The following is a 25,932-nucleotide window of genomic DNA, read 5'->3' on the forward strand; positions in this document are numbered from 1 at the left end:
ATTTAGTCGTCCCTCCTCTTTTGTCATGTTCACAGGGAGAGAACGGAAACTTGGCCAAGAAGAAACTGTGTCAAGAAGTTGTTAAAGTTACTGATCGGTGCTGCACGTGTTTGGGTAATTTTATAATCAGTAGCTTGTTTTGTTTTCTTAGCTCAAGTTACTTTTTTTGGGACAATGCACATGTTTCTTCTATATTTTAATTGCATTGCATGTTCCTACTGTGCGAATTTCTAAAAGCATTTTCATTAGGTATTTAACTGCAAGCTATATTTCAGAAGGTTTTTATTTTTTTTTAACAAATTCTGCTTTAAAAAAGTGATGGGGACATGTCCCCAGCGTCCCCAGCGTCCCCAGTGTAAATGACACCTATGGTAGAAACTCACACCTCAGTGTCCTCAGAGTTCCAGCCTGTACAAGTTAAAAAACAACTAAAACTAGCTAAATATAACTAAATTACTAAGTATTTCAATACATTTCCAATTGTGTGAAAATGTGAAAACTCCCAAACCTTTAAAAGTTTAATTAATATATGCTTTTATTTTGAATGTTTCAACCGGAAGTTCCTTTGTACCCGTTCCGGTTGGTTTGACATTAGATTAAACGACCGTAACTTTGCGGTAAATATGTTAAAAGTTAAAATTGAACATGTCGGAGGTGTAAACTTGACTCTCTGGTCTCTCAGCTGAGAGTGAACGCGTTACTAAAGCGTTTAAAAGCGGTAAACCGTCACGCACGCCGTCACGCAGCGGGGGCGGCAGGAGGAGGAGCCGCCGCTGCTGCGGTACAAGTGTCCGGACTCCCCGCTCACTTCCTCGCTTGCTCCCGACACTGTCGCTTCACTAGAACCAGAACATGTACCGGTGTTTCGGAGAGCTCCTCTCCCGGGGAGCCGGCAGCGTCCTCGGCTCCGGCCGCTCCGCCGCCGCGGACTCGGCTCTCCCGGCGTCCGCGTCCCTGCTGCGGTACCGCGGCTACAGCCAGGCCGTGGACCGGGCCGACGACCCGAACTTCTTCACCATGGTGGAGGGCTTCTTCGACCGGGGCGCCGCCATCGTGGAGGACAAGCTGGTGGAGGGCCTGCGGACCCGGGAGAGCGCCGAGCAGAAGAGGAAGCGGGTCCGCGGGATCCTGAAGATCATCAAGCCGTGTAACCACGTCCTGAGCGTCTGCTTCCCCATCAAGAGGGACAGCGGCGAGTGGGAGGTGGTGGAGGGCTACCGGGCCCAGCACAGCCAGCACAGGACGCCCTGCAAGGGAGGTGAGACCCGCACCTGACACGAGACAGGGAGAACATCACTATTTAGCATTGTTTTTAATGGTTTTAGTCATCTTAAAAAGCAGAAATGTCCAGATTCACTGGCTGTAGCTGCTCTGCAAAGAAATATCTGAACATTACTGTATATTTCATTAAATATCATGAGAATAAAGTGACTCAGAGGAGCTTAAAAAGATGTCAAAGTGTAAAAAACACACATCTCATGAGGAATATCATAACAGTGAATATTATAATAATGAGATTAGACTGCAGGAGGAGAGACGTGTTAAAGGCTGTAATAATGATTTCATCTGCTTCTCATGACAGTATTTATGTTCTGCCTCTAATGAATAAGGACGTTTTCTAATATTTATGAGAGACTAGAGGAAACCCAGAGAACCAGTATAGAAGTATTGATGTTTATTATTAGAGTCTTTAATCAGCATTAAACTCGGCTTTGCTCTCATTATAATCTGGATATCTTTGGGTTCTGGACTCTGATGTGTTGCAGAGGTGTGTGTGGAGTCCGTCTGAAGGGGATTCAGATTCAGGTGGGAACACAAAACAAACAGGACTGATTAGATCCCAACGAGGCAAAACAAGCTCGGAGAGACGAGGACAGCAGCGTAGGAGGAGAGGAGCTTCATCACAGATTCATTTAAACTTTAGGAAATGTTACATTCATATTAACAACAGCTCCTCAGATGTCCTTAAACCGCTTGGTTTGCATATTTAATTTACTGTAAGACAAAGACAGAGCAGCAAATCCTCATGAGAAGCTGAAACCAGCAAATATTTAAGATTTCTGCATTAAGAATGATTAAAACAAAGAGTCAGTTATTTTCTAACGACTAATTAATGATGGTTTCAGCTCTTGTTTTGTGTCTAAAAACTATGAACTTTAACTTCTAATCAGTAACTCATGAGTAACCTGTGCAAAAGTCAGGTTTCCTAAATATTGTTATTGACGTCCAAAGTTTGAGGTTGGACTGAAGCGACTTGTTGTTTCAGCTCCAGACCTGAAACAAACGTGACAAGCGACAGTATCTCTCAGGCAGCTAACTAAGATCCTTAAAGGAAAGAACAGATGTCATGGTTGTGTATTTGTGTGTAAAAACATGTGGTAACCTTAATTAACCTTATTTATTTATTTGCATCCTTCCACCACAGCTGCTTTAAAGGAGCAGTAATTTAAAAGCTGCAGCAAATGATAATTTTCTGGATTCGTCGTTTTGTTTTGTTTCTGTAAAACAACAGAAAACAATCCACCAACCTAAAGATATTCATCTCACAGAAACGTTTGACATGTTTGCCTAAAAAGATAATGATTAATTTCAAAGTGTGAGACTGTGTCAGCTGAGGAGAGTGAAATTAAAGATTACTCTTCCTACCGCTTTGTTGATTTAAATTGCAATTCCACATCCTTGTGTAGTTTTAGTCAGGGTGTGTGTGTGCAGGTGACGTAATATTTGTTACTGTGCGTGTTGACGGTGTTTTAAGGTTCCTCCTCTGACAGGAATGCTGACGGTTCGGTGTGTTTTCACCCTGGCGACTTTGCTGTGATGTGCACTGAAGGTTTGTTTGCCTCGTTGTTTCCTGCCTCGTAGTGCGACCGCAGCTCGGTGTGGTCTGTTGACACGATGTTCAGACTGCAGCACAGACAGATGTGCAGGCGTCTTGAGGCCAAGAAACCATCTGACCCACTCAGAATACAGACCGACAGACAGACACCAGGTCGGCAGAGGGATTCTGCTCAGTAGGAGAGCGGCAGCAGTACGTGGTGCAGACGAGCACTCCCTAAAAACAGACAAAGAAGATTGAGCAAGATTCTGTTTGCCGAGGAGGTAGAGCAGTTAATCCCTGACCAAGCCTGGCCTGATCAACCAGGACCGTTTTAAGGGACAGACCGGTTTGGAACTAAAGTCTTAAACGTTGATGAGAGCAGTCCAGGCTGACTGAGAGTAAAGCCTGATTTATAGCCTCCTTCAGAGTCGAGTCAGCAATGTGCGTTGGTGTCCGCGTCGTTCTGCAGTTATACCGCCAAACTGCTAGCTGGAGGTGGCGTTACAGCACCCGCTGACCCAAAACCTGTGCATGGTTTTGTGCCTGTTCTCTGCAGTTTGCACTTTAAAGTGCTGACATGTGTCCTGTGTGTGAGTTAACCACGTAGAGCCGGGCGCCAGTTAAACATGTGCAGATGTTTCTGCAGGATACTTTTAGGAAAATGTTTTTCTCTCTGCTGAAGTTGTTAAATGTTCAACACGAGCAGGATAAAATGCAGTTTAAAGTAGTGATGATTTAAGTCTGGGCTGCATGTTTGCTTCACAGCTTCTGTACTAATAAAGTTGGTGACCTGGCTCTGCAACGCCGAGGCTCGCTGTAGGGACGCAGACGTTCAGAGGCCTGCTTCCCATGTTCCTCCCGTCTTTTCAGCCGGGCCTGAACTCTAAACTCAGCTCGTAGCTGTTCCCTCGACAGCAGCGGCGGGATGTTTCCAGGAAACCTTCAGGACGCTGCTCGGGGCTCAAAGTCACGCCAATTAGTCAACAGAAATGTGAGACTTGTTAATCCCATCAGACGGTGATGTTCTCCGCAGGAAGTCTGGCTGCAGATCAAACGCTGACTGCTAATCTGCTACTGATCCCAGCTGGGAGGGGAACCAGCTACACGTGTTGCAGTAGCAGTACGTGGTGCAGTACGTGGTGCAGTAGCAGTACGTGTAGCAGTACGTGGTGCAGTACGTGGTGCAGTAGCAGTACGTGTTGCAGTAGTGGATGTAGTAATACACCTTTAGTTTTGAAGCATGTACTAAAAGCTGTGGAGGGCTGAGCAGACGTCCTGTGTGTTGTCTCCTCTTGGCTGAGTAATGACTAACTGTGTTTGCTGTGCGGAGGTGACCTGCTGGACCTGCTGGACCTGCTGGACCTGCTGGACCTGCTGGACCTGCTGCTGTGGTAGTCAGTAAATATAGTAGTCCTGTTAGTGATCTGGACCTTCAGACCAGAGACCTGTGCTGCTTTTAGGTTGCTTGGTAGATTTAAAGCTCTTACGTTTGCACCCAAACCATGAAACAAACAGCCGGCGCACTGCAGGGCCCCAGTCTGCACGTGGTCACTGTGTTCTGACCCAAACCATCAGGCCCGTCCGACTTCCTGTCTGTTGTCTGAAAGTTTTATCTTTCCTCAAACAGCTGCTCGCTGTAGTTCTATTAAAGCAATGGGAGGAAAAGTGCATCTGTTTGGGACTATTTTCAGCGGCGGATGGATCCACATGTGGCGCTCCGGGCAGCAGGGCGGTGTGTGTATGTGTGTGTGTGTGTGTGTGTGTGTGTGAGGTTATGTGAGACGGCGTTTCCTCAGGTGTCTCCCACAGAGGCTGGTTTAATCATTTGTTATTCAGACTCGTTTCTACCAGCAGCAGCTTTGTCTGCCGGGCTGCACAACAACAAGCTTTTCTAAATAAATGATTGACCAGCTGTAGAGTGCACGTGTGCTGACAGATCAGGCCGCCGTCTCTCTGGTGAAACCATCCTGCTGCGGAGTCCCGCTGGTTCTCCACACCAAACTCAACTGTTAAAAACTTTTAGTCCCTGGGTCTGGTTTGAAGGAACTAAAAGGTTCCTTCAGCACACTGTTGTGTGCGTTTCCATCACGGTCTAAAGACCGAAGATCAGGCAAATTAAGCAGCTGACGGAGGCTGCAGGCCTGAACGCCTACAAATAGATGCACAGGCATCATATTTGCATCATTATCAGCTGTTCGCTTGTTTGAGAGAGGAGACCGACGTCAGCTCTGTGTAGAAACCTCCCGACTGATGAAAACTTAAAACAACAACTCAGGACCCCAGAACTAAATTTAGACCCTGGTCCCTGCGGTGGAAACGCAGTGAGTTCCTCCAAAGGTTCCTAGTTCCGGGGTTTAGTTCCTGTTGGTGGAAACGCAGCTTTTGTAAGGTTGTCTTGATGGGAAAGCTCTCACACAGACACTGGGAAGGTAAAGGGAAGAGAGACGCTGCTGTTTATATTCAACAAGTATCAGTAAGTATTTGAAACTTTCCAGATGTTGGAGTGAAACAAAGAAGTTGGTTAAATCAACCCAAATATGAGATTGTGAGAAAAAGAAGATGAAGCCGTGTACAGTTTATTCTTGGACTGTTATCCCCTTTATATAAAGGTTTTAAATAATCCATCAGGGGCCACCTGCAGACCAGATCTGACCCTCCGCCTCAATTATTTGGCCCCACAATGAAATCGGACCTGCTCCCTTTAATGGAGCTGCATCATCTCCATGTGAGCGTCTCTCAGTATAATCCAGCACAACATAACCTCCAACTGCGACGTCAGTGATGAACAGAGGTAGAATTTGCCCCCCCCCCCCCCCCCCCCCCTTCTCTGTGCTGTCTGTTTGTGGCCCCGGGGACACATCAATACGTACATAAATAAATAATTAAACAGACAAAGGAGTAGATTAATACTAGAATCTGTCTGGCACAGTATGGTATGCAGCCTCTGACACTCAGGACGGGTATTAAACTCTCTAAATATGAAGCAGGATGTACGGCTCCTGTGAGGGTGGAGTACTTAATACTTGTCTTGGTGCACAGAGTGAGCTGAGTGTCTGTGGGCAGGTCATTAAACGTTACCTGACACACACGTCGTGGCTGGAACTGTGTTGTGTCTTTGTTTCCTCTCTGCAGAGCCGCTCAGGAGTTATTCAGAGTTTCAAAAAGCTGTTATGATGACCACACCCTGACTGAGTCACCCGTCCTTTCTCTCTTTCTCCGCTGACTTCTCAGGTTACTATTTTCTCCTTCTCTTTTCTTCTTCCTCTTTTCTCCTCTCTCGCTCCTGTGGACAGTTTTTACTTCTCGCTGCAGCTCTCAGACTCTGAACGCCACGTCTCAAAGGCCGTGTAGTGATGAAACGAAGAAGCGTCGGTCTGTCTGAGCTGCAGCGGCGAGCAGGCCTGCATGTGTTGGCTTCACTCCAGACACTCTCACGCAGCCCGTTTCAGCAGCAGCAGAGGGAACTCACTTTAACACACCCGCAGAAATACTTTCCAAACGTTTCCACATGTTTTACAACGGGGGGAATGCGGACGGGCCAACGAGACGAGTCTTAAGACAACATGCGAACGCGTACAGTAACATCACCCCCGTTGTACTGAACAGCCAGCCTGCGGAAGTAGTGGAGTGTTGTTCAGAGAGCCGACCAGCTGCTGTTTTTAATTAGAAGCTGAGGAGCTTCAGGGTCAGTCGACACGTACTTGAGATGGCATTCAGGGGCCCGGGGAAAGCATTTTACAGCTTGGGACAGAAACAAGCTTTCCAAAAGTTTTAATATTGCAGAGAAGATGATTGGCAAGTTACAAAAGCAGCTCGGTGACGTATTTGACAGTGCTTAGGAAGGCCAGACAGATATCTGTAGGCGCCCACTAAACTCCGTCTGGCTGTCGATTCAGGGACCCGGGACAAATATAAGATCTTTTATTCCCCGTCAGACCTCGTTCCCTCCCGCTGCTGCTGCTGTTTTCCGCTCACGGTACAGTTGTTGTGTTTAATGGTGGCGCTGTGTTGTACTCTTCATATTTCATAACTGTGCTTTCATGGTTGTATGTTTATGTTTTGGAAAAGTCAAAGACAAATTTCCACTAAGGTGGACAATAAAGTCTAATCTAGTCAACCTGGAACAGTTGCTCTCCGTGGATAATGGATCCCAGAGGTGGGAGTTTCCACAGTGCGCTATGATCCAAGTACTGCATCCATCCAGTGTTATAAATCAGGAAGACTCCACTCAGCCTGTTAGCATGACGTCCATGTTTGGGGTTCAGATATTTGAATCTTTAAAGCTCTTCCAGTCTGTCCAATATAAACCAGAGATGCTCACAAGTCCCTGAGCTAGAGCGCGAGTCCCTGAGCTAGAGCGCGAGTCCCTGAGCTAGAGCGCGAGTCCCTGAGCTAGAGCGCGAGTCCCTGAGCTAGAGCGCGAGTCCCTGAGCTAGAGCCCGAGTCCGAGTCCCTGAGCTAGAGCCCGAGTCCGAGTCCCTGAGCTAGAGCCCGAGTCCGAGTCCCTGAGCTAGAGCCCGAGTCCCTGAGCTAGAGCCCAAGCCCCTGAGCTAGAGCCCGAGCCCCTGAGCTAGAGCCCAAGCCTCAAGTCACTTGTGGTTATAATGAATGTTGTATCACCTGCTGTGTGTAAACCAGGGAGTTTATAATACTGCAGAGCTACAAGGGATTCTGTGACTGTAACCCAGACTCTCAAACCCAGTGTAACCTTTTCTAAATTAAAACTTACATGATCAACAATAAACCTGTAGCCTCTTTGTAGCCAACGGTAATAATTAACGTGATGGCAGCAACGGGACGTAAATGATTACGTTAATCGACCACCACAAGTTTGGGAAGTAAACCAGCACTCTTTTCATATGAACAGTCGGAGTTAAACTCTTGTAGGTCGTAGTTAAAGCAAGAAGCAAGCTAACTGTAGATGCTAATGCTAAGCTAAACATGTTTACTAACCTGTTCTAGGTTTTTATTCTATTAACCCCGTCTCTGACATAAACAGCCCACAGGGACATTTCAGCATGTGAGCGGCTGCAGCTCATGAAGCTTTTTATGGTGTATTTTGTTCCTGGCTGTATGTTGATGTGTCAAGTTTTTGGTTTTAGTAACAACATCCTGCCAGGAGGTTTTCTGGTGGTGTCGAACTGGGAGGTTGGTAAACGTCTCAAACAAAAGACTGGTTACTGCGTGTCGATTATTTTCTCTGTTAGTCGATTAATTGTTTGGTCTATAAATTGGTGAAAATCAGTTTTTCCCGAAGCCGGAGATGACGTCCCCGGACGTTTTGTTTTGTCCACAACCCAAAGACATTCAGTTTACTGTCACAGAGGAGCAAAAAAACCTGAAAATATTCACATTTAAGAAGCTGGAATCAGAATTTTGCCTTTAATTTACTAAAGAAAAGACTCAAACCGACTGATCGATTATTAATATCGTTGCCAACTTATTGAACATGTGTTGCAGCTCTGTGCTCCAACACTTTGGACCTCGACAGGAACTGAGACCTGGTTCCTTACTGAAGAGTCTACTTACACAAACGTTTTGTTGTTTGCGTGTTTCAGGAATCCGTTACAGTACAGATGTGTCTATGGACGAGGTGAAAGCTCTGGCCTCGCTGATGACCTACAAATGCGCCGTCGTCGGTGAGTACACACACGGTTGTTCCTCTGTCCTCGTGGGGACGTCTCATTGACATAATGCGTTCCTGAACCCTGAAACCAAGTCTTGACCCTTAAAACGTCTGGCGTCCAGCACTTTGGAGCCCACAAATGAAAGTGACTGTTTGTTGTGGTGTTCCAGATGTGCCGTTTGGTGGAGCCAAAGCTGGAGTGAAGATCAACCCGAGGAACTACTCTGTAAGTTTCAACACGACCTTTCTGATCTCACTCGTTGTTCTCCAGTATCACGACTCGAGGGAAGTTTACCAGGTTGAACCAACGGGAGTCAAAGTGTCAAAACAAACACATAAAGGACGACGAGACAGAAAAGGCTTCGGGCCCCTTGTGATGATCCTCAGCAGGAAGTTGATAGTAAATTTATTTTTATGTTTTTAGTACACACAGTAGGGGAAAACAAAGTGAATCAAATAAATAAATATAAAGGAGAAACACAACAGCATAAATACCTCGGGAACAAGAGCAGCACACAAACCTTGAAACGCTGGCTTGTCTCTGAGCGATCGGACAGACGATAAAACAGGTTTAAACGGACACCGTTCAGACCTGCAGAAACATTTGTTATGATTGTACCAGCAGATCAGGATCATCAGCTGACACCGGGCTTCCTGCCAGGGTTTCCTGGTTCACTCTCGTTACCGGCTGCTACTGTAAACCTGCGGTTTCACCTCGAGTCTGCAGCTCACTGGTTTTTCCCTGTGATCAGTCGTTTGGGTCATTTTCTAAGAACAAAGTCTCTGGTTTCATTTGAGGGTTTTATATCTCAGTAAACTGAATATCATAAAGTTTTAGACTCTTAAGATCAGTTTCTGATGTTTGATAGAAAAAACAAATAACCAGTTTACCGATGAGTTGATTTACGAGATGAATCGATACTTTATTGATGATGATGGCATGGCGCCGAGGCCTCGTGATGAGTCGTGATACTGTCACAGTGGCCTGGTAGTCCTTCATGCTACACCCAGCATATAAATAAAATAAAACAAAAGAATCAAGTTATTTATATCCATATATTTATGAGAACTGTCGATACCACAGTAAAAAAATAAATCTGAACAACTAACAACTGTGAGAGGATGTCCGGGACAGATGAGAGGTGGTTTCATGTTAATATATTCACATTAATTACTTTATTTTCTTGGCTTTTCTATATATTAGCAGTAGTTTGAGATTTTTATGTTGAAAAACTAACGTTATTGATGATTTGAAATGGATCTTATCGACCTTTTCAGACCCGCAGTCACAGGACCGTTGGACAGACGTTCAGTTCTCAGAGCTGCAAACTGCGTCGTCACCTTTGGTGATTTTGAGTTGATCAAACGGTGAAGCGTCGGCCTGTTCGAGGAGTCGAGGCGGAGCAGTCGCTGCAGTTCTCGTGACATCCCTAATATACTGAACACAGACAGGTGCATCTCAGACAATAAGAATATAATGAAAAGGTTCTGAAATATCTCACTTGGTGTCTAATGAATCTAGAATATATGAAGGTTTTCAGATATTCTGTGTTCCTGTAAACACCCAGGAAATAATTCTGCAGTTTTTAAATGTAAACAGCAGCGTGTTCCTCTAACTGCTGATAACGCTGTGGTCTCGACCTCACCGGCCTCCCGTACGCTGACCGCCCTGTCAACCCGCTGCCGACAGGAAATGCTGAGCCATCAGCCTGCAGAGACACGCCGGGAGTCCGTGCCTCTCTCTCTCTCGCTCTGCACATGTTTGCTCGACCTTTGCGCTTTCCCATTTTTCTCTGCTGCAAAACACGTCAGCCTCCAAACGCGTGCAGCCCTGCGAGGCCTGCTGACCTCCGACCTTTCCACAGTTCCAGGAAGGAAGTTGTTCAGGACAGTGAATTTAAAAAAATGTAAAAAATAAAAAAGCCTTCAGAAAGTCTTAAATGTTGTAAATTCACTTAAATTAATCATTTATTTACTGGTTAATTCACCCATCCAGTGTCACTTATTTGGGTCCAGGTCACAATAGTGGATTAATTCTAGTGATGATAGGTTGTTGTCGGGAGGCACGTGATGTAAAGGCCCTTAATCCGAATCAGCATTACTGTCAGTAGGTTTACACATGCAGGGAATTCACTTTGGTGTTTTACACAGAAGGAAAAATAAGATAAAGAGCGAGTGCTGCAGGTCAAGAATCGAAATGTAAGATATTAAAAGAAGAATAAAGGAAAGTTCATTTCATTCATTGTTATTTAAATGACAGTTTCTGCAGTAACGTGCAGAATATTTACATTTAGATCAGTTTAATAATTGTGTACCCGTGTGAAAATGCACATTGTGTGATTGTAAGGCGTTTAAGTTTGGTGAACGCTACAGAAAGCCTGCTGCTGCTGTCGAAAGGATGAGTTTCTGTCTCCTGTCGGTGAGTTCAGAGCTGCAGTCGGGACGCGCTAACCTTAGCTTAGCAGAAAGACTGGAAACAAACAGAGTTGCAGTTTGTGGTGTGTGTTTTTTATTTTTAGGACAACGAGCTGGAGAAGATCACCAGGAGGTTCACCATCGAGCTCGCCAAGAAAGGCTTCATCGGTGAGTCACCTCTAAATCACAGGAACAGGAAGCTTATTATTAAACTCCTTCATGTTAACATGTTGCAGCTTTTATTGATTCAAGTACTGACACTTTATTTATTTATCCGTTTTATTGGATTTATTCTTCATTCATTCATTTGTGAAGAAGCAACACGCCTGACTAACTCCTCTTGTGTGATGAGCAACAGACACTTTCAGACTCGCGGTTCCGTCACCAGTTAGTCGTGTTGTTGACGTCTCTGTGGTTCTGCAGGGCCCGGCATCGACGTTCCCGCTCCGGACATGAGCACCGGGGAGAGGGAGATGTCCTGGATCGCCGACACCTTCGCCAACACCATGGGACACTATGTGAGTCTGACAGTCAGGAGAGGACAAATAAAGTCAGGTGACGAGAAGGAAGCCTGCAGCAGCTGTGCAGAAATTCAAAGTAAAAACAGCAACTTAGAGTTCAGATAAAATGTAAAACTTACACATCAAATAAAGTTGGAAACCACCGCTGCATGCATACAGGAGAGATGATAATACTTTATTTATATAGCACTTCTACAACAAAGGTACAAGTGCTTTACAGAGAAACAAGTAGAAAGTAAATAACATCCAAAAGATAAGAGATAAAACGAGATAAAGAAAATATGTAAACGCATTCCAGATAAGAAAAAAGCCATGAGCTGAAGATAAGAGATCTGAGGCCTGCTGTAACGACTTCCTGCATTACTTGGGATGCCGTTCAGACAACAACATTGCAATGTATGCTTTCTTAAACCGCCACTGAGAGACCGGAGGAAGTCCCGACTTTACACACTTTACGTTACAACGTTTTAAATGCAGGACTTGTGCTCGTATTAGTACTTAAGTGCAGGACCTGAATACAGGCACATTGTGTTCACATGGTTCCTGTCTTATACCACCTGGTCTCAGGCGCCCAACATGTATTTCCTAATAAAAAAATGACCTCAGGACCTCGTAGATAAGTCGACCTTCAGTCTGAACCAGGTAACCCTGGAAACGGCTCCAGCTCGTGCGGCTGAAGTTGGAGGCTGATCTTTGTAGATCTGGTTGAAGAATCCAGAAAGTTGACTTTTAATGCTCACTTTTGCCTTCTCAGCATGAAATAACGCTGATAGCAGGCGGGCGGGCGGGCGGCGGTCTGTGAGGACGTAACCCTGTAGTCTGTCTTTCTGCTTCACACGTGAAGTCACAGCTGTTGTTGTTGGTTATTGGCAGACTGACCCCCCCACCCTACTAACCTGGGGACCGGTGTCCAAGGTAAAGCTCCTTCTCTTTAAATCTGCAGCTTTGGGTTCAGGCTCGCTCGGGTCTTTCAGCCGGTCTGAACTGGATGGGAGTCCCTGCGTTTGTGTGTGGGAAACCCTGCTTAGGAGCGGGGCTTGTCTTGGTTTCCACTGGTGCCTGGGCTGATGAAGGAGGGTGCGGTCTTCCGTGGTCCTGGTTCAGGCTCTGCCTCCCCTGAGTTCAGACTCTACAGCGTCCCCTGATAAATCTCAGCCTGCCGACTGGGACACGTTCAGGGATCCTCGGGTTTACGAGTGACGAGCATTAAAGAGCAGTTTGATACTAGAGGAGAGTTTTTGTCCCGTCACTGCAGATAATGTTTTACTTTTTGTTAACCATAAACCTGTTCCTGTCCTAAACTCAAACGAACTCTAGTTTCTCGTCACATGTTTGAGAAAGTGAGAATTTTAAGCACGCGGCGATGCTGACAGGCTGATGTTCACCATCGTGTTCTGGAGTCTTCTGAAGTAAAAGTGTTCAGTCAGGATGAGTCCAAACGCACAACCAGTAACCAGTGTGCAGGATGTAAGAACAAGAGCAGCAGGCTATTTAGCCTCTGTGAGGCACGATAATTACACAGCTGCCTCAGGCGGACTGTTGAAACCTGGTGCTCGCTGCCCAGCTGCCCGTGACTGAACCGAGGACACATTGTTCCAGTCAAGGATAGATGGGAAACATCTGACAGAGCTTTCATCTTCACCAGAGGAGAGTTCCTTTTTATGACCGCTACATAATGAAACACTCACTCAACCATTAACCTCTTAACCCGTGGACGGGGTCACCGGAGCCAATCCCAGCCCACGTCGGCTGAAAGGTGGCGTCCACTCTGGACAGGTATACATATACACAGTCTCACACCTCAGGGAAATATATGCCGCGTTTCCACCAAAAGCACCCGGATCTGTTTTCAAGGAACTAAAAGGTTCCTTCAGCCCACTGTTGTGCGTTTCCAGACCTGCGAAGATTAGGCAGATTAACCAGCTGACGGAGGCTGCACGCCTGCACGCCGTGCAAAGAGATGCACGGCCATCATTATTTAGTAACCACGATCCATGAGCAACATTTACATTTGACTGGAATGTAATGAAAACCTACAGGCTGTGCTTGACCACATGATAAAGTTAGTAACAAACTGGATAAAACCATCCAGGTCTTAAAATAACTCCAGCACAGAGAAAGAAACACAAACGTTATTAAAACCTTTCCAGCCGACAGGAGCTGCAGATCAGCTGCAGCATCACGCCTGAGTCACCTGAGCGTCGGAGGAACGGGACGTTTAAAGAGCTTTATTACCTGCTGTAATCAGCTGCTCCGCTTGTTTTGGAGAGGAGGAGACTTCAGCTCTGTGGAAAAACTTAAAAACACAGTGAAACAAGTGATTTCAGTGACACGTGTTGGCGCGCTAACGCTAGATCGTTCTTAGAGGTCACCATCCTGAGGGGGACACGAAGATCTGAACCACGTTTCATCACAGTCCTTCAGCTGCAGAGAGACAGACACGACCGTGCAAAGCGTTGACACTGTTAGTAAAACAGTGGCGTTGAATGTAACCCAGGTTTGGCTGAATCCAAGGTGACGTCTTCAGATGTCGCGTTTTGTCCGACCATCAGTCCAAAACTCAAAGCTCTTCAGTTTGGTGACAGGAAACCACTTCTGTGAAGCTGAAACTGTTTTGCTTAAAAACAGCAGAGATGGTGAAATGCAGATTAATTTCCTGTTGAGTAATCTATTGTTAAACTAATGTTTCAGCTCTAGTTTTAGTGACGCTGAAGGAGGCGGAGCCTGAAACGGGACACGACGCTGTGTGTTTGTTGATTTGCTGGCTGGTCTCGCTTCTTCTAACGTGCTTTAAATAAGTAAGAACTTGTAGATAAATCTTTCATTGACCTCTCTCTTTCTTTCCCTTCAGGACATCAACGCTTACGCCTGCGTCACCGGGAAGCCCATCAGTCAGGGAGGAATCCACGGGCGGATCTCCGCCACCGGCCGAGGAGTTTTCCACGGCATCGAGAACTTCATCAACGAGGCGGCCTACATGAGCCAGCTGGGGATGAGTCCCGGCTTCCAGGACAAGACCTTCGTCGTCCAGGTACAGTCCGTCCTCTTCATCCCGGGTTCGATCCCCGGTTCCCCCGGTCTGCATGTCAAGATACTGAAACTGAATCACTGCTGAAGGCTGTGACATCAGAGTGTGAATGAGTGAATGTGACATGTAGTGTTAAGCTCTTTGAGTCAGAAGACTGCTTCCAAACTAACAAATACTGCATATCAGAGCCTCAGCTGACGATTATTTTCATCATCAGTTAGTCGTTTGGCTTGTTAAGCATCAGGAAAACGCCGATCACAACTTCCTGACGTCGTCCAGTGAAGCCCACGACCCCAAAATATTCAGTGTACTTGTGATGTCGGACCAAGAACAGCAGAAAAGTCTCACATTTGAGGAGCTGGAACCATCTGATGTTTGTATTTTTGCTTGAAAATGAGAATCTTCATGTTTTGTACTTGTCAAAACAGCTGGGGGTTTTAAACTAAATATTGCACCTGGGATATTTTATAAATATTGTATGATAACTGTTGTATTTTAGTTTATTTTCATCAAATCTACAGTTACAATTGCATTCCAGGTGTATTAGACGATCTGTCAGTTGCATTATAATCTATCTGATGATGGTTTTGATGATTTATTGCGTTAAAATAGAGCTTTTTTTTTTACCAGGCGGGGATGAAAATATCATTTTTTCTTTATTGCATCTCCATGTAGTCTGTAATGTAATAGGGGCAAATAGCTGGCTGACCCAAACAGATTCATTTATAGCTATTCATGTATTTGTGCTATATATTTTTGGGGGGTAAAAATCTTCATTTTTAAAGTAATTAGTAAGTAAAAAGCTGTCAGATAAATGTGAAGTAAAAAATTTTGCAGATGTGGTGGAGTACAAGTACAAAGTGGCATAAACTAAAGTACAAGTACCTCAAAAATGTGTACATTAAAGCCGGGGTCGGCAGGAGGGAGGCCGTCTCCTGCTGCTTTCTATAAACAGGACATGAGTAAATGTACTTGGTCACATTCCACCGCTGCGTCTGACCCTCTTTACAACCACCAGTGACCGAAATACTGAAGTCACATGATGTCAACTGAGCCGGCTCAGTTTGCTGCAGACGACGTTAACGTACATGTGAACCATCGGGAAAAGTTATTTTGGCACACGGGTCAAGAGAGGAATCCCCTCCTCGTGCTCTTGTTGTGTTTATTAATAAAACAACAGACCCGTGAAACACTCAGTTCATCTGGTTACTGAAGGCTGCCCCTTCCTGACCGCAGAGGTGCGTGACGTTAGCTTGGATTCACAGCCTCCCTCCGTTCATCCTTCAGTCCTCTTGGATCCATCATGGGAAACTGTAACCGGCATGTTTCACTACTACGGCTGGGACCAACAATTCTTATCAATATTTATCATTTAAGACCAGAAAATGTCGGGAAATAGTGAAAAATTTGAAAAGAGAAAGTTTTCTGATGCTTTATAAACTAATCAATTAGTCAATCTGTCAATCATCTTCTTGATTAATTAATAAACCAAAGAAAGTGCTGATGAAGTGGATCACCAAAGGGATTATTATTCAGTGTCTGCATCATGTTTCATGGCAAACTGTCCAGTAGTAAAAACACAACACCTGACCAAAGCGCCGGTCAGAGGATCAGTGGATGTTCATGGGTTTTAATGTGCCCTCTGTTTTGTCTGCAGGGTTTCGGTAACGTGGGTCTGCACTCCATGCGTTACCTTCATCGCAACGGGGCGAAGTGCGTCGGAATCGGAGAAGTGGACGGAAGCATCTGGAACCCCAACGGCATCGATCCCAAAGAGCTGGAGGACTACAAACTGGTCAGGACTGGGGATAGATGAATGAACGGGGGTACAGACTGGTCAGGACTGGGGATAGATGAATGAACGGGGGTACAGACTGGTCAGGACTGGGGATAGATGAATGAACGGGGGTACAGACTGGTCAGGACTGGGGATAGATGAATGAACGGGGGTACAAACTGGTCAGGACTGGGGATAGATGAATGAACGGGGGTACAGACTGGTCAGGACTGGGGATAGATGAATGAACGGGGGTACAGACTGGTCAGGACTGGGGATAGATGAATGAACGGGGGTACAGACTGGTCAGGACTGGGGATAGATGAATGAACGGGGGTACAGACTGGTCAGGACTCGGGATAGATGAATGAACGGGGGTACAGACTGGTCAGGACTCGGGATAGATGAATGAACGGGGGTACAGACTGGTCAGGACTCGGGATAGATGAATGAACGGGGGTACAGACTGGTCAGGACTCGGGATAGATGAATGAACGGGGGTACAGACTGGTCAGGACTCGGGATAGATGAATGAACGGGGGTACAGACTGGTCAGGACTGGGGATAGATCAATGCTCCACCTGCTGGATGAACAGTGTCATGCAGAAGGTCCTTAAAGGAACATACTTTTTAATCCAGTTTCACCACAAAGGTCCTCCAACGTAAAAGCTTTTAGTTCTGTGGTTCAAATGAGCAAACTGTGAACAGCAGGATGAATTGATCGACTGGTAAATTGGCTTTTGTTTTATTTTCCGTCTCCAGGCCAACGGGACCATCGTGGGCTTCCCGAACTCGACGCCGTACGAAGGAAGCATCCTGGAGGCCGACTGTGACATCCTGATCCCCGCCGCCAGCGAGAAACAGCTGACCAAGAGCAACGCACACAAGATCAAGGCCAAGGTAACACAAACACACTCACTCGATAGTTCTCTTATTATATTTTTAATTATCCTTTTTACTTTTCTGTATTCTGTTTATAGTTCTGATCATTTTCATTCTGATTGATTCTACAGACTTAATAAAACAAAATTCAGAGCCTCTAGTGGACGTATACCCCCCCCCCCCCATCATTAATGTTCAGGAGTTTTTAGTTTCTTTTTCATGGATTTGCAGCGTTAGTTCTGTGGTGAAAACCTTCAGTAGCGGCTGTGTCTAAATACATTTCCATTATTGGATATTGTTCCTAAAATAAATCCCCTCTAACTGGTATGGGTTGTACGAAGTGTGCAGGGTGGGGGTGAAGCGGTCTCTGCTGCTGTTCTAGAGTATAATGACTGGATGAACCCACTTCACTGGTTTCCTACTACACGGCTACTTCCTGTTGCCTCCAGGGCGCACTGCGCTGCATGGTGACGTGGCGATGGAACAGTGGATAAGACGCATGCCTTTGGTGCGAGGTTATTATAGTTTAGGGTTTTTCATTAGTTTTTGTTTGGACTTTTTGTTTTCAATTTCAGTTTAGTTTTAATCAGTTTTTAACTTGGGTTTGCTAGTTTATTTTTTTATTTTTTTGAAAATGCTTAGTTTTAGTTTAGGTTTTATTAGTTTCAGTGTTAGTTTTAGTCTTTGTCGCTGCACGATCCCAAGATCAGTTCAGTTTTTTCACAAAACATTAAAATACATGTACAATCAGAAATATTTGTGAAAAGGGAAACTTTTTTTAAGCTATCTGAAGCTTGTACATGACAGGAGCCCAAACAGTAAGTGTGTGTGTGTATATATGTGTGTGTGTGTATGTGTGTGTGTGTGTGTGTGTGTGTGTATATATATATATATATATAAAAAAATCGAAGTACTGGCACATTGTCTAAATAAATACTACAAATAAAAATAAATGAAGCACATGCAATCCCAGTATAATTTCTCTACACTAACCTTTTTCTCAAAGAGCACATGTGCTCTTAACTGAAAAAATTTAGGAGCACACAAAGAAATTTAGGAGTGCAGTGAAAAATGTTCAAGTAACTGAGTTTAACAAACCATTTATTAAATAGATATTTATACTACATGTGTGCTCCCTCTTGTGTTCAATGGCATGAAACCACTGGAGGATTATGGAAGTGAAGACGCTGGTATCTGTACGCTCAGCAGTGGCCTTTAAATATTCTCAAAGCTTTTAAAATATTGAAACAGTTGTTTTGAAAATTTATGCTTTGGTCGGCTTACCGTTGCTTTTCTGTCCTGTTTTCCCATCATGCCTCCGTACACCGACCCGGTGTCTGTTTCAGATCATCGCCGAGGGAGCGAACGGTCCGACCACGCCGGAAGCCGACCGCATCTTCCTGGACAGAAACATCATGGTGATCCCGGTCAGTGGAGACTAAAGACAGATCATGTGTCAGTGGGACTTTTTAACCTTTCAGGTGTAATGATGTTTTATTTTATTCTGTTTGCTCCTCCTCTCCTCGTCCCAGGACATGTACCTGAACGCCGGCGGTGTGACCGTTTCGTACTTCGAGTGGTTGAAGAATCTGAATCACGTCAGCTACGGTCGACTCACCTTCAAATACGAGCGCGACTCCAACTACCACCTGCTCAGTGAGTGACCACAAGAGTGTGAACGTCTGTCAGCCACTGAAACACCAAACGGGTTTATGATAAACTACGAGTTTGTTTCCCTCCTCTCTCTCTCCCCAGTGTCGGTCCAGGAGAGTTTAGAGAGGAAGTTTGGGAAACATGGCGGCGCCATTCCCATCGTCCCCACCTCTGAGTTCCAGGCCAGGGTCGCTGTGAGTACACACACATACTGCTGCGACTGTTACTACACGTCTCCTTCTTCTTCTGTGGTGTTGTAAACATGTGTCTGGTTGCAGGGAGCGTCTGAGAAGGACATCGTTCACTCAGGTCTGGCGTACACCATGGAGCGCTCTGCCAGGGTAACGCACACACACACACCTTTTCATAAATGTTCATGTGTGAATCAGCTCGACGGCGGTCTGAAACTTCTCTGTCTCACTTTCATTATCAACTTAAAATCAGTTTTGTAAACAGCAAAACAACCGGGTGGAGACACTAAATCTGTGCACACCTGTGTGAACATTTCCCTGAGTAAATCCCAGGAGGCTCCTCCTGCAGACTCAGACCTGCTGTAACGGCTGTTTTTGGCCACTTGGGGGCAGCAGGAACTGTTTTTAACCCACCCTGTTCACCAGCTGGTCTCTGAAACAGCTTCCTGCTGCCGTCACACACCGTTCACTCTGTTTGAAGTACTGATCCCTGACCTGGAAACATTTACATACATATACGTTACATACACGCTCCTTGTCTCCTTCTCTACATCCTCTCCTCCCTCCTCATGCAGCAAATCATGCGGACGGCCAACAAGTACAACCTGGGTTTGGACCTGCGGACGGCGGCGTACGTCAACGCCATCGAGAAGGTGTTCCAGGTTTACAACGAGGCCGGCCTCACCTTCACATAGAGACGCCTGCCTGTCTCTTGTCCGTCTGTCTGTCGGTTGTCCATCGCCTCTGCAGGACACTTTGCATACAGCAGCTGTGCGGATGAAGAGTCTGACAGTTTGTCTCTGACGCTCCTCTGAATCACATATCAGCTCAAATACACCTGCAGAGAAATAAATGAATATAAATATATATAGACAAAAAGCCTTAATAGCACAGGGAAGCTTTGTCACCATTTGCCTACACAAACACACTCTGTGGCCAAAACTATGTGGACACTCGTTCTCACTCCTCAGTGGTGTGTTTCCCAGCCTGAGCGCTCATTAAACTGTAAACATTATAATCTGACTGACTTTTTTTGTTTATTAGTAGTGGATTTATTTTTTGTCTGCGTCGTCTGATTCTTTGCTTTGTGTGGGTTTTTTTTTCTTTTTTTTTTTTTTTTTTGTTCTGCTTCCAGTGTCATGTGAATTTTTGCTCTTCCTCTTTCTTGAGTCTGTCTTTAGGGTTTCGGTCGGGAAAAACTCCTGGGGCGCCACTTTTCACTGCGACTAATGATTACAGATCAGTGAATCTGCTGATTATTTAAAAAGATAAATCTGGTGAATCCAGAAAGAGTCCGAGGTGACGTCTTCAGGTGTCCTGAAAACTAAGAAGCTGGAGAATCTTTGCTTTAAAAAGTAAAATCAGTTGCTGATTATCACAATAGTTAAAGGTGTTTTTTATTCTCACATCTATTCGTCCAGTAGTTCGCAGCTCTCCTGCTTTGTACCAGTTGTGAGACGTTCAACCAAAGACTGAAGATGTGTTTCCTTGTTTGAATCATTTTTCAAACACTTGTTCAATTAAAGTTAAAGATTAACTGACCGTTTGTATAAACACGTGACACCAGACGAGTGGATGCTGTAGAGTCAGTGTGGTGTTGGGCGTCCACATACTTCTGGCCACATGGTGTCTCTACAGCTGTGTCTTGTTTTTATACGACTCGATGCACATATGCCTCAGGACTTTAATATCTGCTGCCTGTGAAGTCTGGTGTTTTAATTCAACCAGATTTTACATTGAGTCTGGCGGCCGCTGGCTTCACTTCATTTCTGTTTTGCTGTGTTGCTCCTTCGGTCTGCGCTCATTTACCTGCACAGTTACATGTTTGAATAGAAATCAGGGGCTGAAACTCAGAGATCTGAAACACTACACTCTTTCTGACGTGTTGGTTCAAACGTTGAGCTCCTCGTTTAGCTCGTGTGCAGTAAATTGGACTTTAAACCAAACTCCTCTGACAGTTTGCTGGGTTTTCTTCCCTCTCAGGTCTCGACACTGTTGCAGCTAATGCTAAAGTACAAACAGCAGGACTGATCTGCAGAACGTTTAAACTTTCTGTCTGTAACTATGCAAATAGCTGAGTTCACACGCTGCTAACTCCCGGCCCCTGGAGGAGACTCACCTGTCCGTCCCACAGGGGCCACAGACGCACAATTCAAAGCTTTAATCATCTTTTTACGCAGCAGCTCACGGAGGTGATTTTGGAGGTGTTTGGTTGTTTTTGTGTTGATTGTTTGCAGCGCTGCCGCCGCCATCACCTGACACCTTAAAGACTAAAGTTTCATCTCTCAGGTGGGCAGGGGGCGGGGCTACCTGCTGGAGGAAGGGGACTTCTGTCCGTCAGCTCTGATTCAAGCTGTGGGAGTCTGTGAGGGAGCTTTTATGCCCTTTTTGTTAAAACGGAATGTTTTAAATAAAGTTTAAAAAAAAAAAAAAGTCATGTGTTGAGTTTTAATTTGATTAAAACTTTTTTGATTTTTTTTATTGTTTAGGTTTCAGAACTCATGTGGGCTCAACAGGTGACATGGATTTTAAAAAAGGAAAAAGACATCACCTGTCCATCTCTCAGTTCAATTCAAATTAACTTTAACTGGCCAGGCTGTGTTCACTCAGTCTGTATGGTGTCAACATTTTTCTTAGTTTAGGGCATTTTATTGTGCTCAGGTAATTTGCCAGTGTGAAGTAAGTGTAGTTTTTTGTGTGTTGTAATTTAGTGGTGTCTAAATAGAAATTGTGTGTAACCTGATTTCTGTATTGTTTCTGAAAGATCATTATCTTAGTCTTTGCTGTGTTTGCTGTCAGGGCCCAGGTCTGACAGAATCTCTGAAGGAGGTTAAGGTGCTGCTGAAAACCTTCTTTAGTAGGTGAGAGCAACACTAAGTCATCTGCATACAGCAGACCTCTGATCTCTGTCGTTCAGGAGGAGGCCAGGTGACGTGGAACTCTCTAATTGGTTCGCTAATTCATTTTAAATATAGGTTGAAGAGAATTGGACTGAGATTGCATCCATGCCTCACTCCCCGGCCCTGGGAGAAGAACACTGTTTGTTTGTTTCCAATCTTTATGGCATGTTCACTTTTTGTATACATGTTCTTAATCAAATCATATGTTTTTCCTCCAATGCCACTTTCAAGTAGCCTATAGAAAAGGCCCTCGTGCCAGATGGAATCAAAGGCTTTTTGGAAGTCAACTAAACAGGCATATACCTTCCTTTTCCTAACGTTTAATTCTTGATCAATCAGAGTCTGGAGGGTAAATATAGGGTCCGTTGTGCGGCTATTTGGCATTTATGCAGAATATTGTGGTTATCAACAAAGTTGAGAAGTCGTTTTATTAATGATGTTGCAGAATATTTTTCCCAGGTTACTGTATACACATATTCCTCTGTAGTTATTTGGGTCATATTTATCTCCGGATTTATGAATTGGGGTTATTAAACCTTTGTTCCAGATGTCTGGTAAAGTTCCAGTTGCTAGAATAGTATTGAATAGTTTTAGTATAGCCAATCTGATTTTATGGTCTGAGTATTTGATCATTTCGTTGAGGATTCCATCAATACCACAAGCCTTTTTTCCTTTCAGGGACTGGATGACTTCTGTTCATTCTTGTTCTGTTACAGGGTAATCTAGAGGGTGTTGGTTGTTTTTTTATCACCGCCTCCAGAGTTTTCCATTTCGTGAATATCTTGTACTGATCATCATTACTGTATAATTCACTACAGTGATTAATCCAAGTATTTCCATCTTGGTTTGCCAATTCATCCTGCTGGGTTTTGTTTAGGTTGTTCCATTTCTCCCAGAACTGGTTGGACTCTAAGGATTCCTCAGTTTCACAGAGCTGCTTCTTGCTGTGTTGTTCTTCCTTAGTTTTTAGGGTGTACTTGTCTGTATGGGTATGTGCTGTTAAACAGTTCACAGGCACTAGGGGCCCCAGACTTAGACTGAACCCTTTTCAGATAGTGGTCTGAGGGGGCTGACTGTGAAAGCTCTGAGAGACACTGGATCTAGATCTGTAATGAAATAATCTACCGTACTACTGGCAAGAGCTGAGCTGTAAGTGTAGCGACCCAGAGAGTCCCCTCGTAGCCCGCCGTTGACTCTGTACAGACCCAGAGAGTCCCCTCGTAGCCTGCCGTTGACCCTGTACAGACCCAGAGAGTCCCCTCGTAGCCCGCCGTTGACTCTGTACAGACCCAGAGAGTCCCCTCGTAGCCCGCCGTTGACCCTGTACAGACCCAGAGAGTCCCCTCGTAGCCCGCCGTTGACTCTGTACAGACCCAGAGAGTCCCCTCGTAGCCCGCCGTTGACTCTGTACAGACCCAGAGAGTCCCCTCGTAGCCCGCCGTTGACCCTGTACAGACCTAGAGAGTCCCCTCGTAGTCCGCCGTTGACTCTGTACAGACCCAGAGAGTCCCCTCGTAGCCCGCCGTTGACTCTGTACAGACCCAGAGAGTCCCCTCGTAGCCCGCCGTTGACCCTGTACGGACCCAGAGAGTCTCCTCGTAGCCCGCCGTTGACCCTGTACGGACCCAGAGAGTCCCCTCGTAGCCCGCCGTTGACCCTGTACGGACCCAGAGAGTCCCCTCGTAGTCCGCCGTTGACCCTGTACAGACCCAGAGAGTCCCCTCGTAGCCCGCCGTTGACCCTGTACGGACCCAGAGAGTCCCCTCGTAGTCTGACGTTGACCCTGTACGGACCCAGAGAGTCCCCTCGTAGTCTGACGTTGACCCTGTACGGACCCAGAGTCCCCTCGTAGTCTGACGTTGACCCTGTACGGACCCAGAGTCCCCTCGTAGTCTGACGTTGACCCTGTACGGACCCAGAGAGTCCCCTCGTAGTCCGCCGTTGACCCTGTACAGACCCAGAGAGTCCCCTCGTAGCCCGCCCGCCGTTGACCCTGTACGGACCCAGAGAGTCCCCTCGTAGTCTGACGTTGACCCTGTACAGACCCAGAGTCCCCTCGTAGTCTGACGTTGACCCTGTACAGACCCAGAGTCCCCTCGTAGTCTGACGTTGACCCTGTACAGACCCAGAGTCCCCTCGTAGTCTGACGTTGACCCTGTACGGACCCAGAGAGTCCCCTCGTAGCCTGACGTTGACCCTGTACAGACCCAGAGAGTCCCCTCGTAGTCTGACGTTGACCCTGTACAGACCCAGAGTCCCCTCGTAGTCTGACGTTGACCCTGTACGGACCCAGAGAGTCCCCTCGTAGCCTGACGTTGACCCTGTACAGACCCAGAGAGTCCCCTCGTAGTCTGAAGTTGACCCTGTACAGACCCAGAGAGTCCCCTCGTAGCCCGCCGTTGACCCTGTACGGACCCAGAGAGTCCCCTCGTAGCCCGCCGTTGACTCTGTACGGACCCAGAGAGTCCCCTCGTAGCCCGCCGTTGACTCTGTACGGACCCAGAGAGTCCCCTCGTAGTCCGCCGTTGACCCTGTACAGACCCAGAGAGTCTCCTCGTAGCCCGCCGTTGACCCTGTACGGACCCAGAGAGTCCCCTCGTAGCCCGCCGTTGACCCTGTACGGACCCAGAGACTCCCCTCGTAGTCCGCCGTTGACCCTGTACAGACCCAGAGAGTCCCCTCGTAGCCCGCCGTTGACCCTGTACGGACCCAGAGAGTCCCCTCGTAGTCTGACGTTGACCCTGTACGGACCCAGAGAGTCCCCTCGTAGTCTGACGTTGACCCTGTACGGACCCAGAGTCCCCTCGTAGTCTGACGTTGACCCTGTACGGACCCAGAGTCCCCTCGTAGTCTGACGTTGACCCTGTACGGACCCAGAGAGTCCCCTCGTAGTCCGCCGTTGACCCTGTACAGACCCAGAGAGTCCCCTCGTAGCCCGCCCGCCGTTGACCCTGTACGGACCCAGAGAGTCCCCTCGTAGTCTGACGTTGACCCTGTACAGACCCAGAGTCCCCTCGTAGTCTGACGTTGACCCTGTACAGACCCAGAGTCCCCTCGTAGTCTGACGTTGACCCTGTACGGACCCAGAGAGTCCCCTCGTAGCCTGACGTTGACCCTGTACAGACCCAGAGAGTCCCCTCGTAGTCTGACGTTGACCCTGTACAGACCCAGAGTCCCCTCGTAGTCTGACGTTGACCCTGTACGGACCCAGAGAGTCCCCTCGTAGCCTGACGTTGACCCTGTACAGACCCAGAGAGTCCCCTCGTAGTCTGAAGTTGACCCTGTACAGACCCAGAGTCCCCTCGTAGTCTGACGTTGACCCTGTACGGACCCAGAGAGTCCCCTCGTAGTCTGACGTTGACCCTGTACAGACCCAGAGTCCCCTCGTAGCCTGACGTTGACCCTGTACAGACCCAGCGTCCCCTCGTAGTCTGCCGTTGACTCTGTACAGACCCAGCGTACGGCAGAGCTGGAGAAGCTGCAGACCGCTTGTATTAGTCAGCTTGTCAAAGCTCTTTCTAGCAGGACATTCAGGGAAGCAGGTGCTTCCAGGTAAGTGTTTGTCTCCCTGGGTGTTCATAGTGTCGGCTCTTTACCATGTTCGAGCGTTCAAGTCTCCACAGATTAACACATTTCCCATGGTTTTATAATGGTTAACTTCCTCCTCAAGAATAGAGAAAGTATCTGGGTTGTAGTAGGGGGGTTCTGATGGAGGTATGTAGATGGCACACATGTAGACATGTTGCTCAGCACAAATCATCTGTTTGTTCATTTTCAACCATATATTAGCTTCTTCTTTTGTAATAACTGATGGACTGGCTCAGTTCTGATTTCACCATAATCAGGCCTCCTGAATCTCTGCCTTGGGTTACTGTGGGATTTTTTGTTGATAGTATAATAATGTCAGTGTAGCCGTGAGGACGACCAGCGGAAACATCTTCTCTGCACCATGTCTCCTGTAAAACTATGATGTCAGAGTCTTTTACTCGCTATTAAAATCTGGATTTCTGCTCTTTAAACCAGAAGCTGATGATCTCAGACCTCGAATGTTCCAACATGTTATTGTAAACGATTTCATCTCCAAGTGTAATCTGTTCAAAAATTAGACAACACCTTAAAAA

The 25,932-nt window shown here is 46.3% G+C and overlaps 1 protein-coding gene across 2 annotated transcripts; it reads left to right on the forward strand.

Annotated features, from left to right (window-relative positions):
- The first annotated feature begins 755 nt into the window (after positions 1–755).
- LOC119911354 (glutamate dehydrogenase, mitochondrial-like) lies at positions 756–21,344 on the forward strand. 2 transcript variants are annotated; one of them, XM_038730221.1, is made up of 14 exons: positions 756–1,258; positions 8,377–8,457; positions 8,615–8,670; positions 10,964–11,027; positions 11,283–11,377; positions 12,254–12,295; positions 14,232–14,411; positions 16,066–16,203; positions 16,948–17,085; positions 18,414–18,494; positions 18,600–18,723; positions 18,823–18,914; positions 18,999–19,061; positions 19,487–21,344. In XM_038730221.1, the coding sequence occupies exons 1-14, from the start codon at positions 853–855 to the stop codon at positions 19,604–19,606; spliced, it is 1,680 nt and encodes a 559-aa protein (XP_038586149.1). In that variant the 5' UTR covers positions 756–852; the 3' UTR covers positions 19,607–21,344. The 2 variants fall into 2 exon arrangements, with proteins under 2 accessions (XP_038586149.1, XP_038586150.1); XM_038730222.1 differs by lacking the exon at positions 12,254–12,295 and having other exon boundaries at positions 763–1,258.
- Positions 21,345–25,932: the final 4,588 nt, after the last annotated feature.

The sequence above is a fragment of the Micropterus salmoides genome, unplaced genomic scaffold (genome assembly GCF_014851395.1).
Source record: "Micropterus salmoides isolate LMB-PRFRI ecotype aquatic unplaced genomic scaffold, ASM1485139v1 Ms_hic_scaffold_2, whole genome shotgun sequence".
Taxonomy (NCBI): domain Eukaryota; kingdom Metazoa; phylum Chordata; class Actinopteri; order Centrarchiformes; family Centrarchidae; genus Micropterus; species Micropterus salmoides.